General features: G+C 42.3%; 2 protein-coding genes across 2 annotated transcripts; both read right to left on the minus strand.

Moving 5' to 3' along the window:
- Positions 1-603: 603 nt before the first annotated feature.
- Positions 604-1,752, minus strand: LOC122030858 (chlorophyll a-b binding protein 8, chloroplastic-like). The gene is made up of 3 exons (XM_042589909.1): positions 1,553-1,752; positions 1,411-1,472; positions 604-1,341 (listed from the first exon to the last, which is right to left on the minus strand). The coding sequence occupies exons 1-3, from the start codon at positions 1,676-1,678 to the stop codon at positions 723-725; spliced, it is 807 nt and encodes a 268-aa protein (XP_042445843.1). The 5' UTR covers positions 1,679-1,752; the 3' UTR covers positions 604-722.
- A 5,260-nt stretch (positions 1,753-7,012) lies between these two features.
- LOC122032510 (GPI-anchored protein LLG1-like) lies at positions 7,013-12,694 on the minus strand. Its single transcript, XM_042591807.1, has 3 exons — positions 12,444-12,694; positions 12,303-12,359; positions 7,013-7,531 (listed from the first exon to the last, which is right to left on the minus strand). The coding sequence occupies exons 1-3, from the start codon at positions 12,526-12,528 to the stop codon at positions 7,173-7,175; spliced, it is 501 nt and encodes a 166-aa protein (XP_042447741.1). The 5' UTR covers positions 12,529-12,694; the 3' UTR covers positions 7,013-7,172.
- Between the last annotated feature and the right edge of the window lie 260 nt (positions 12,695-12,954).

A 12,954-nucleotide genomic window follows, 5' to 3' on the forward strand; every position in this document is an offset into this window, starting at 1 on the left:
GGACGCCCGGCCACCGTCGGCCGGATCGCGACCGGATTCCGGCCGGATCACGGCCGGATTCCGGCCGGATCACGGCCGGATTCCGGCCAGATGGCGGCCGGAATCCGGCCGTTTCGTGGTCAAAATCTGCCGAAAACGCTAGCAGACACAGCGCTGCCGATTCTGGCCGTGATCCGGCCGGAATCCAGTCGCGATCCGGCCGGAATCCGGTCGCGACCGAATTCCGACCGGATCGCGACTGGATTCCGGTCGGATCGCGGCCAGAATCGACAGCGACAGATTTTGCTTGGTTGATCGGTCTGGGGACCGATCAGACTAGGGCCTGATCGGTCCACAGACCGATCAGGAGACTCCCAGATCGATCAGGTTGGAGCCTGATCGGTCCAAGCCGTTGTTCTTTATCTTCTTCTTCGCAGGTGCAGATATAAAGACTCGCTGACGTGGTAAGTACCGCAGCAAAACCGCACATAAGGCACCGCAGCATAACATTTCTCTATAATTTTATATATATATATATATATATATATATATTTTTAATTCATTTAATTGGTTGACTTCAGATAGATTTTTTTTTTATTATTTTTTTTTTTTATCCGCACCAGATTTGATCCCTTAAACTGGAAATTAATTACAGATCCCTTCCTTAACTGGAAACGGCATTACAAAGATTGTTTTCCCAATTTAGCAAACTAATTTTCCGTTCGATCGAGAAGCGCGCGCGGTCAGTGGAACTTGAGGTTGGTCAAGATGTTGTTGTTGAAGGGATCGGCCAAGTGATCGAGCAGGTTTTGGAACGGCCCTTCTCCCGTGACCCACGCCTGGATGAAGAAGCCGACGATGGCCATCATCGCCAGCCGGCCGTTCTTGACCTCCTTCACCTTCATGTCCCTCATCGACTTCTCGTCGTCATTGCCGAGGCCCAGCGGGTTGAAGAAGGGCCCGCCGGGGTAGGCCGGGTCGCCGGAGCCGCCCAGCCCTTTCTCCAGCCCCAGGAAGTACTGCTTCCCCATGGAGCCCGGGTGGGCCCAGTCCTGGAACCGCCGGTGCTCGGCGAACCCCACCAGCGCCATCTCGAACACGAACAGAGTGTAGTTGTCGGCCCAGTAGGGGTACGTCCCCGCCGGCGGGATCACGCCGGTTCTGAACCAGGGGAGCGCCGTCTCCGGCGGGATCAGCCCAAGCTTGCCGAGGATCTCCGGCGCCAGACAGCCGACCACCCCCATCATGGCGGTCCGCCCGTTGAAGATCTCGCCGTAGGCCAGCCATCTCGGCTCGATGAACCCGCCGGTGCCCTCCGGGTCCGACAGACCCAACGGATCGAATCCATAGTCGCCGGGAAGACTGCACGTGCGCCGCCGACAATTAATCGAAGAAGAAGATGATGATCAATCGAAGAAAGACCAAAACTACCTTCCGTCCAAGTAGGAGAGTGACTGTTTGGAGGCGAACCAGAGCTGCCTATCTGCTCCTTGCTGCAACGAGAAACAGAGCACTGTTTATTCAAGGCCTGAAAAGGTAAAATATATAATTTATGACGACGACGACGACTGACCTTAACAGGGGGAGTGGCAGCTGCCCTAACGACGAAGGTCGCCTTCCTCGGAGACCTCGAGGGGGCGGACTGGAGTGGGGTTCCCCCTAGCAGCTGCCTCGCAGACAGAAGAGCTTGAGTCGCCATTAATTCCACCCTTAATTTTCTCCGATCCTGCTGCTGTCTCAGTGCAGTGTGTGTAGATAGATAGAAGGCGTCGAGTCCGAAGAGAGAAAGAAATATGCGGCTGGTGGGGGAGCAATGGGCCAGGGGAAATCTAAGCGAGATCAGGCCGCTCGAGGGTCGACCAATGGTTCCGTGACAGCTGGAGATAGCAGATATGGAGTTGGGGACCCACTTCAAGATATTCTGGCTGGGCTGGTGGTCTGTGAGAGTTCCTGGGGTGGAGGCACGGCACGAGGCCACGAGTGTGGGGAGATAAGAAGTTTTTTCCTGATTTTTAATAATAATAATAATAATAATATAATTTTCGATTTCATATTTTGTCCATTAAATAAATAAATTAAGAAGTCTCGCGATAATTCGTCATTTACAATCAGAGCCTTACTTTTTTTCACGGCTTTAGGTGGTTTTGGAAGCTTTTTTTCAAAAAATCAATGACCAAAAACTAATTTTGAGTATGATTTCAGAAAGATTCAGCAGAGATATTTCAAACAAGATGGTCGATAAAATGAGAGCATTAGTGTTTAAAAAAGTAGATAAGTCATTCTAAGTTGAGTGATACGGTGCGTATTTTGTGGGATCGATAAGATGATGTGGCTCGGAGTCAAGGCCGCAAGACGATCAACAGTCCAGCTGACGAGGAGGTCAAGAAGGTCAGAAGTCAGGCTAACGTAGCCGGTCAACAGTCCAGCTGACGAGGAGGTCAAGAAGGTCAGAAGTCAGGCCAACGTGGCCGGTCAACAGTCCAGCTGACGAGGAGGTCAAGAAGGTCAGAAGTCAGGCCAACGTGGGCGGTCAACAGTCCAGCTGACGAGGAGGTCAAGAAGGTCAGAAGTCAAGCCAACGTGTCTGGTCAGCAGTCGGGCTGATATGAACAGCAGAGAGGTCAAAAGTCCATCCTACGTGGCCAAAGTCAAAAGATAGAATTATAAGACCCAGCGTTGCAGGTCGGAATATACTTGCCCTGGACAGTAATAAGCAGATGCGGGTCAGGAATTAGGCCCAGCGTGCAGGTCGGGACGTACATGTCTTGGATAGCAATAAACAGATGTGGGTCGGGAATCAGACCCAGCGTGCAGGTCGGGATGTACATGCCTTGGATAGCAATAAGCAGATGTGGGTCGGGAATCAGACCCAGCGTGCAGGTCAGAACATACTTGCCTTGGACAGTAATAAGCAGATGCAGGTCAGGAATCAGGCCCAGCGTGCAGGTCAGGACGTACATGCCTTGGATAGCAATAAGCAGATGTGAGTCGGGAATCAGACCCAACGTGCAGGTCGGGACGTATATGCCTTGGATAGCAATAAGCAGATGTGGGTCGGGAATCAGACCCAGCGTGCAGGTCGGGACGTACATGCCTTGGATAGCAATAAGCAGATGCGGGTCCGGAATCAGACCCAGCGTGCAGGTCGGAACATATATGCCTTGGATAGCAATAAGCAGATGCGGGTCGGGAATCAGACCCAGCGTGCAGGTCGGGACGTACATGCCTTGGATAGCAATAAGCAGATGCGGGTCAGGAATCAGACCCAGCGTGCAGGTCGGAACATACATGCCTTGGATAGCGGTAAGCGAATGCAGGTCAAGAATTAGATCCCTCGTGCAGGTCGGGATGACATGCTTCGGATGACGCAGACGAAGGTGGGTCAGGAGGTCAGACACTACATGACAAATAGGTCTGCAAGGAATCGTAACCACTTGTCAGAGAACAATCATCACATGTCAAGGAATATTCTAACGGTGGGGGGCTCATACTCCTCTTGGTTCCTCCGCTAGCCTATAAGAGAAAGCCACGTGTCGACCACCGTCAGACAGAGCCTGACATCCGACATTCCCTGATATTCGCCAGGTTTCAGAAGCCTCAATTGCAGTATAAAAAGGGATGCTTTTTCTCTTACGCAGGTATGCTCACTCGTCATTTTCCTACCAGTCTTTTACTTTTCGTCCTTTTTCTGTGATTTCTGGAGAAAAAGTACCTAACTTGAGCGTCGAAGGGCCTGACCCGGAGACTTTTTCCCTGGTTTTTGGTCTCTAATGACCGGTGGACTCGTCTGAGTGTGTGTAGAGTAATAGCGTCATCATCCTGATCGTTTCTCTCCATAGGACCGCCCGTGTGAACCTTTCCAGGGGGTACTTCACTGATTCAACATCTCAATGACTCTCCGTCAACTTTTAGCACAACAAGACCCGCCTTCATCCGACTCAGCTTCCGGACGGGATCATTGAGAGAAGCAAAATCTTCATGGGTCAAGTTGATTGGTCCAGTCAAGCTGGCAGGCTGTTTAGTATGGGTGAGTCAATCAATTTGATCAACTTGATTATATCTTAAGTGGATTGCTTGTCTAGGCAAGTGGTTTGGACCACTAAATTAAATTTGTTTGAGTATTTGAGTCTCTAGTTATCACCCATTTAAATTTTATTTCTCTTGTTTGTCAAGTGTTCCGTCTTTTATGACCTACTTAAATTTCATCATTATCAACTATATGTTGGCTTCAAACTTGATTTTTCATTTAACCATCAAATATTGACATCCAAAATAATATTGGTCAAGTTTGATTCGAAGTCGATTACACTAACAATCTTCCTTTCTAATAATAATCTCCCCTTTCACTTAACATCTCACACTACAACCATCAAATATATCAATTAAATATCTAAATTCAACTCAAACTTGGTCATTCTTGATGAGAGATCAATTACACTAATAAAATGTTTGTTTGGGCAAGTAGTTTGAGCCACTAAATTTGTTTTAGTGGGTAGGTTGGGCCTAGCAAACTATGGTGATTTGAGCATCTCAATTTGATTAGACTAGCAAAATTGTTTTGGTAGGTTGGTTGGGCTCGAGGAACTAGGGCAAATTATGCAGCTTAGTTAGCCTTGGTGAGATGAGAAAAATCGATCAAGCCAGACGATCTAGGTGAGTCAAGTGGCTAGGGCAAGATGATCAATCTAGGTGTGGCAATCGAGCTTGTTAGTTAATTAGTTTGTCAAGACTGTTGAGTCATGGTAGCTTGCTACTTTGGTCAAGTTAAGAAGACATGCCAGTCTAATCGAGTTAGTTAGTTTAGATGAGCAATTCAGGCTAAGTTAGCTAGCTAGTTTGATTGTGTTGATTAGGTTAATCAATTTGTCAAAGCATATTATTGGACCCAGTGGTTGTTTTGATGTGATCAACCGAGTTAGGTTAGGTCCTATTTAGTTTTGATCCCTGTGTCTAAGTGTGCAGGAGCTTAGGAGCACAGAAAATCGAGCGGAAGACGCAGCTGGCGAGAAGGACAGCACGGGAAGGGAGTCGATAGGCTTGATGCGTCCGAGGGACGAAAGAGCTACGGAAGAGTACACTGGTGGACGAAAAGAACGTACGCGACGTTCAATGGACGAGAAGCCGGAGCGGAAGCCTGCTCGAGGAGAAGGCCAGAAATTGGGTTCGAATAAACCCTATTTCGGTTGGCCACAATCACCCAAGCGATCGGAGCTTCGGAAGAAGAAAAGGAGTCAAAAAGAACTGGAAAAGCAAGCTGGAGGCACCCTCAACGCAGTGTTGAAAGTGCCTCCACCTCTTCAGGCGGGAGGGCGCCCTCCATGCCTTGAGGGCACCCTCCATAGCATTTGAGGCGCCCTCGAGGCTATTGAGGGCGCCCTCAAAGCAGTCAACATGACCGTTTCATATTTGGATAAAGATTTATCCAAATGCTTCAGTGGAGACGCCCTCCATCCCTTGGGAGGCGCCCTCAACGTTGTAGATAGAGTTTCCAGGAGCTATAAAAAAGTTCTTGGAGCTAGGAAATAATTAATCAACTCTTGTATTCAATTCCTAACAACATTTGAGCTTTCTTAGTGTGTAAAAGGCTTCTCCGCCTTCAGAGAAGGAGATTGTTTCTGAGCTTTTCAACCACCTTGGATTAACAACCACTTAGGTTGTAACCAAGTCAATCTCTTGAGTCTTCTCTATTTTCTGTCATTTTATTATTTTACTATTGCATTTTTAGAGTTGAAAGAACGAGGAGGGCATTTTTTTTATTTTTCAGACAATTCACCCCTCCCCTCTTACCAGCCCGCTGCGCCAACAGATATGGTATAATAGGTTTGGTGGGCCAAGTAGGATGTATAGTCCTTCCGAGAGGTTTGATATGGTTGAATAGGTTATGCCAATATAATGGAATGGGTGGGCGGGTTAAGTAAGGCATGTGAGCTTATTACTCTAGTCGACTTGGATTGGATGGGTAGGTTTGTCCACTCAAGTTAGTAGGTTGGTCGATTCAATTAAGTTGTGAGATAAGATCAATCGATAAGGTTTGTTCTCTAAGATCAAGTGGATAGATCGGACCAATTGAGACGGTAAGGCGATTAGGCTAGTTGGTTTAGACAGACCAATTAGACAAGTTGCGTTGGTTGTCTCGATCGAGGTGATTGCGATGGATAGGCTCATTACGTTAGTTAAGTCAAACGGTCAAGCCACACAATTAAGTTGAAGCAAATGAGATGGTTGGGTCAATCAATCTAATTAGTTTGGAATGACTAATCAGGTATGTTAGGGTGATTCGTTGTTAATCCTTTATGATTTTTGACGTTTGATAGAGCATAATAAATTGAGCTATTTGTGTTTAACAAGTTAGTTAACTTTTGTGCAAGTTGATTTGGTTCAAGCAAGAATGCTTGACTCATCGGATTGAGTTGAATCTAGTGAGGTATTTAACCTAAATGCATCAAGCTTGACTCGTTGTATCTATGATAGCTTGACTCATTTTTGAAAGAGTTTGAAATGTTTAGGTGGTAAATCTCAAACTTTAGATGCATTCCTAGTAAAAACACCTGAAATTTTTTAGAGTTCAAAAAATTTCAATGACTCATTGTATCTATGATATCTTATCAATTCTAAATTCTATAAATTGTACTTTGAATTTATTTGATAGACATCTATTTCTAGGATTAATCACATGAAACTTGTACACCTAAATTAATAATCAAGAAATATCTTATAAAGAAAAAGTATTTTAAATGAATATGTATTTTTTTTTATAATACTATTCTACTAATTCACTACATCATTTTAGAACATATGACAATCATGAACACTAAACATACAAATGAATTTGCTATCAGTAGCACATTTGGCCAAGTGAATGTGTAACTAAATTTTCACATCTTACAATAACCTAACATACAACAACAGATACCAATGTGCCTTTTGAAATTATATATAAAGAAATCTAACACATATGTTTAAGTGTCAATACAAAAAATTATTCCATAATATTATTAAACTCAATCAACATAGGCTGCCGTTTAGTCTAAACTTTATCAAACTTGAATTCATTCGAGAATTATGGATTCCACCTACACATCATATGAACATTAATCCCACTTGGTGATCAGAACACCACAATCAATTTCACTAGTTCTTCAATTCAAACAAACTACCCAGAACTCAGGGGCAGACATTTACAACTTCTTAGATTAGGAAAATAGAACAGCAACACACAAAAGGAAGACAGCAGAAATGAGGCGGCTCTGGTTCATGTGGCCAGGAGATGAATTTGAATCATTCTGTGCCTGTGGGGCAGTAGCATTGCACGCAAGGCCCAGCTTTCCTTCTCGGCATTCGCTCGAGAACAATCCTGGCGGGTACTTACCATAGAGGTTGATGTAACTGAACATGGTCGATGCACAATCATTCGTCATATCATTTATGTCAGCAGCATAAGGGCAAGCAAAATCCTTGAGAGCTCCGCAGCATTGATCAGCCGGGTACCTCGGGCCCTTGCACTGGTTAGTAATGATTGTGTAGTCCATGAATTCAAAGTTCACAGGACAACCTGCAGAGTTCCATAAGATGAGTTGATCTACAAGTTGATGATTAGGTCAACGGGGACTGCGAAGGAACAAAATAGACATGACTTCATTGTTTATTACAATGATTCCTGTTTTCTAGGATGAAACCCATACCATTTAACTTGAGCTAATGTTACTAATCTTCCAATGTTAGCAACGTGATCAAATGCAGATTTTGTTTTGTGGAAATTCCAACCTAGTGTATCTACTATATGATATTTGGCCCCGGGCTACAGTACGACGGAAGAGAACCAAGTTGTCATCTAGGTACCAGTAGTTCGATCACTGGCTACGACGCATTTGTAGGAATTTTTCTTCCAAATGGAGCATGCAATCACAGGATGCTAGGCTTCTTGCCGCAAGCACTTCCCAATTTACCCTAACGGCCGGTGGAAAACTTCTGTGGAATCGGATCCGTCGCCCCAGGTTCAGTGTTACCTAGTTCAATATCTTTTTTTACTATATGATATTTCATAGCTATCCAAGTTTGTGTTTACATTATACATGCATATGATGAATTCATACCTTCTTAGCATTCCATACTATAATTATGCGCGCACCCCTATTTAGAAAACTCAGCTTTGAATTATCTGCTTTTGTAAAATAGTAAGAAATATGAGTTCTTTCATTATCAAATTTTCATATATCCTATATTCAATTCATGGAAACATACTTTGTTATCACTCAATGATACATTTCTTCTTGGGTAAAATCCAGCTTATCGGCCGAGGTATAATACTAGCTAACTATGTTTTTTTTTTTTTTTTGATATTAAGTAGATGGCCTTCCCCTACTAAGTAAATTCGGAGCATAACTTATGCGCACTTAGAAGCCAACCTCCAGAATATTCATCCCTAGTGGTGTTCGAATTCTGATCCTCTTAGTTGTTCCACTAGGTGTTTTCCCACAGCACCACACCCGTGGGAGATAGCTATGTTTCTTGATTACATGTTTTGTTATTCATAGAAATAACTATTCCATTCACAATGAATATGTTGATGAAAATAAATAAATAAATTTCCTCCTCAAGAAACCCTAGATAGATTCTCTATCTTTACATATTATTGATGAAAAGGGAATATTACAAATAATCCTTTACATTTAACACATAACTAGACACTCCCACTCAAGCTAATTCGAAATATATTATAGAGACTACTCCTAACTAATATATTCAACTTGTATGTTTGTAGAATAACACACACGGTCGGAGAGAGAATTGATACCTATGTCTGTGGAATGATGAACATAGAGAGAGGACTGAACCTGCTTTAGATCTTAGTGGAAATATGCTCGCTGAGAGAGAATTAATACAACTAAAGGTCTCTACAAAATGAATGTTCAACTAAGGTGTGCCCCTTTTGGCTCTTTCAACTATTTGATCATTTATAGGTTGACTTAGAGGAAGTTGATGGGGGGATGAGGTTGGTTGAGCTGATGGAAAAAATCAACAAGGTGGAAGAAGAGGTAAGTAATTAGGAAAAAACTTAGTTGTTGGTTTCAACGAATTCACCATCGACAATGCCAACACAATGTCACTCCATCACATCCTGAAAATCAAGGGTTTAATAGGAGAAATGGGCAATGAAACAAGAAAAAAGAAAAAAGAACTACAAAGAAAAAAAAAGGATCAAGCCATCTACGATGAAGTAATCTTAATCTCTTACCGCCATACACTGATAAGGGTATTTAGATTATTTAATAAAAAAAATGCAACAGAAATATATCTTAGGTGACTAACAAAGAGAAAAACAATCATTGGGGATGAAACTCATGTGGCTAAAGTGCAAAAATCTTTTCATGGGGCAAGGAAGAGACTGAGTCTCTCAGAGAGGTAAACCGTATTTTTCCCTAAAATCTAATTGACCAATATGGCAACGGCAAATGGAAAAATATAATAAATAGAAGAATTACTATCGTAAACCAAGGTCTCTCAGTTTGTTAACTATGCAAGTCTGACCGCTCTGGTCTATGCATGAATTCCATGTTATTAAATATACAACTCTAAGACCAATGAGCAAAATAGGACCAAGATGGATGGTCAAGGTCTTTTGGCCATATGTTCACCAGGCACAAAGAGATATTTGTCCATTCACAGCCCAACTGTTGATGCTCAGTTTGTTTGAGGTACAAATCAATTTCTAATAATCATCAGAAATAATCAAAGATCTATAATGCATCCAGAACACATGCAATGGAGAGTGATATCCAAAAATCTTGGAACCTAAACCAAAGCCAAAGTTAACCAACTATAAAACCCTTATTATACTGCAATTCATCTTTAGCTGAATTTTTTTTTTTTTTTTTTGGCACAAACTAGTGAAAGCATTAAAGCATTTGGAAGCAGCATAAATATCCTATTTACACTCAAACCTTGCCTATTAGACTGGCATAACAAGGAAAATGTAAGTTGAATTTGAAAGAAGGAAAATACAAGATGCTCTTTGTTTATATGCAAACATCTGTTAGTAAATCTAGATCCTTACTTCCACAATCACATATCAGAGTATATAAAATTTGTCAGGTAGTAATGACAAAAAGAACAATAACACCCAATTTTTGTTGGACGTTGAGGAGACGAAGGGGCACCTCTTCCCCTTCTTCCTCATTGAAGTAAATGTTACGGAGACGAAGGGGCGCCCCTTCCCCTTCATTTTCCTTAGTCTTCTTATATATGGGCGTCCAAGCCAAGGATCCAAGGACAAGAGGGAACAGAAGCTTGAGGGTGTGCAAAGAGAACATCCTGTGGAAAGGGATTTGGCTCATGAAATTCAAAGAGCTTTTCGACCTTGTGCTGTGATCATTCTTCCGACATCAAGCTGAGATCAAGATCGTCTCGGGAGATCCCAGCGAGTTGTTATTTGCTTATGTATTTCATGCTATTAGATGCAACAATAGTATCAGAGCCATTAGTTCTAAGTGCATGATTAAATCCCTGAAATTCCCTCTGCGATTTTTTTCCCCGCAATTTCATTATAAAAAAAAATCGTGATCTGTTGCCCTGAACGCAATCGTGATCTCGATTAATGTTAGCACTGCGACCAACTTCAGTGGTCACCGAGCGTTGACAACCATGTTGAAAGGCTAGCGATCAATCGGCCACCGTATTCGTACGAAGAAAAAGAAGAAAAACATAATATATTGTCCGTGGTATCTAGAATCGAAACCGGTCAAATTCAATTCCCACATTTGTATGAAGCAATATACATAATCCATAAGCAAATAAGAAAAACATATTTTCTTTATTTAAGGATTGGTCGATCGGAAACTGGATCTTTTATACCTTATCCTCATTAGAACTAATCCAATTTAGGATGTTCAGTTATTTTTATTTGAACTAAGCTCATTTAATTAAACCATCCAAATTAATTCAATAATAAACTGATATGGTTAGACCAACCAATGGTTTAAACCAGATCTAGGTATTATTAAATCAAACTGGTCTAGTTAAGTCAATCAATGATTTGCACCATATTGAGATTTGCTTGGACTAAACTAATCTGAGATGATCTAGTCCAAATGAACTAGGCCGATTCAGATTGGACCATTAGATAGTCATACAAAATCCAAAAATAAGTATAATTAATTAAAATTTTAAAAAATATATATTTTTTTCAGTTAATTTTACTTAAGAAACCCACTGTTTCAAAAGAAAAACTTCTCATTTTTTTCGCCGTGAGAAACTTTCATAATTTTTTTTCTTTTGAATTATAAAAAACTACTTTTTCTCAAGTTACTGTATCATCAAAACACTGTTCATCTTTCCCGGTTTTTTTTTCTTCGCCCTCTCCTTACGCCCCTGCTTCTTTTGCTTCATAAGGAATATGGTGGCCAGCCGATTGCCACCCTTTCAACATGATTGTCAGAGCTCACCGGCCATTGAAGTTGGTCGCAGTGCTAACGTTAATCGAGATCACAATTGCATTCAGCGGCGGCAGATCGTAATTTCTTTTATAACGAAATTGTGGATAAAAATCAAAGAGGAAATTTCAGCGATTTAATCATTGTGGCAAATGATTAAATCGCTCACTTAGAACTAATGGCTCGATACCATTTTTGCATCTAATAGCATGAAATACATAAGCAAATAACAACTCACTGGGATCTCCCGAGATGATCTTGATCTCCGCTTGATGCCGGAAGAATGATTACGACACAAGGTCGAAAAGCAATTTGAATTTCATTAGCCAAATCCCTTTCCACATGATGTTCTCCTTGCATACCCTCAAGCTTCTGTTCCCTCTTGTCCGGGATCCTTGGCTTGAGCGCCCATATATAAGAATACTGAGGAAGACGAAGGGGAGGGGCGGCCCTTCGTCTCCTTAACGTTTACTTCAATGAGGAAGAAGAAGGGGAAGAGGCGCCCCTTCGTTTCCTCAACATCCAACATATTTCATGCTATTAGGTGCAACAATTTTCATAATACAATTTGATCATCCATCAGTATGTGGCTTAATTTAACGTCAATCGATCATACCCATGGAAGATGAACTAGTAAATCCAAGAAGATGACAGAAGTTCTTGCTAAAAAATCTATCACAAAGTGCATCTAAAGTGCAATTTAGTAAATAAAAGAAGTAACGGAGTACGTCAACAAACAAGGATCGACTTCTAAATCGAGCAAACGCACTCGATGCCCAGCAATAATCCTAAGATTCCCTCATTCCGAATTCCAAACAACTAATCTAGACTGGATAAATTGTTAGGTAGACAAAAAAAAAACAAAAAAAAAAATGGTAACGGAGTAAATCTTACTAGTCTTTGCCTGCAGCAAGCTCCGCGTGCCAGATCCATGAGATACGAACACATCATCTGAACCAAAATGCCAATCAATTGGTAGCTCGAAAAATGCAGTTGACATTTCACCTAAAAATGAAATCTTTAACGGCGGAACACCTGAAATGAAGCTCGAAGCAGCAGCCAATCGCGCAAACGCCGCAAAAACAGCCGACAGCAATAAAAACTTGGCATTCGAGCCCATCGTCGCTGAACCCTCCGCGCCGCCGTCAACCGAATGGAGAAAGAGAGAGGAAGCGGATTCTCGACGGGAGCAGAAAATGGACGAAGATGACGGCGACGAAGTCCGAGCTCTCGGGCACCGCGTCGGTTCCTGCAACAAGTGCAAATGGAGGAGAGAGAGAGAGAGAGAGAGAGAGTAAAAGCACGTTATCAAAGAGGCAGAATGATATTCATCAATCGCCTGTTTCATTCGATTTAAATTCTATCAGTCGTCTCACTTTTCATTGGACAAAAACTAAGAGAGTTTTGGCGCCCAGAAGAAGCTGTCCAATTATAAGTTCATAATTTTAGAAATGGTGGTTGAGGATTGACAGGCAATCACGCTAATGGTTTCTAGCTGTGTCGCGTCTGTTATTTTATTAGAGCGGGATCGAACGGCCGAGAAAGT

Source organism: Zingiber officinale, chromosome 11A, assembly GCF_018446385.1.
Source record: "Zingiber officinale cultivar Zhangliang chromosome 11A, Zo_v1.1, whole genome shotgun sequence".
NCBI lineage: Eukaryota > Viridiplantae > Streptophyta > Magnoliopsida > Zingiberales > Zingiberaceae > Zingiber > Zingiber officinale.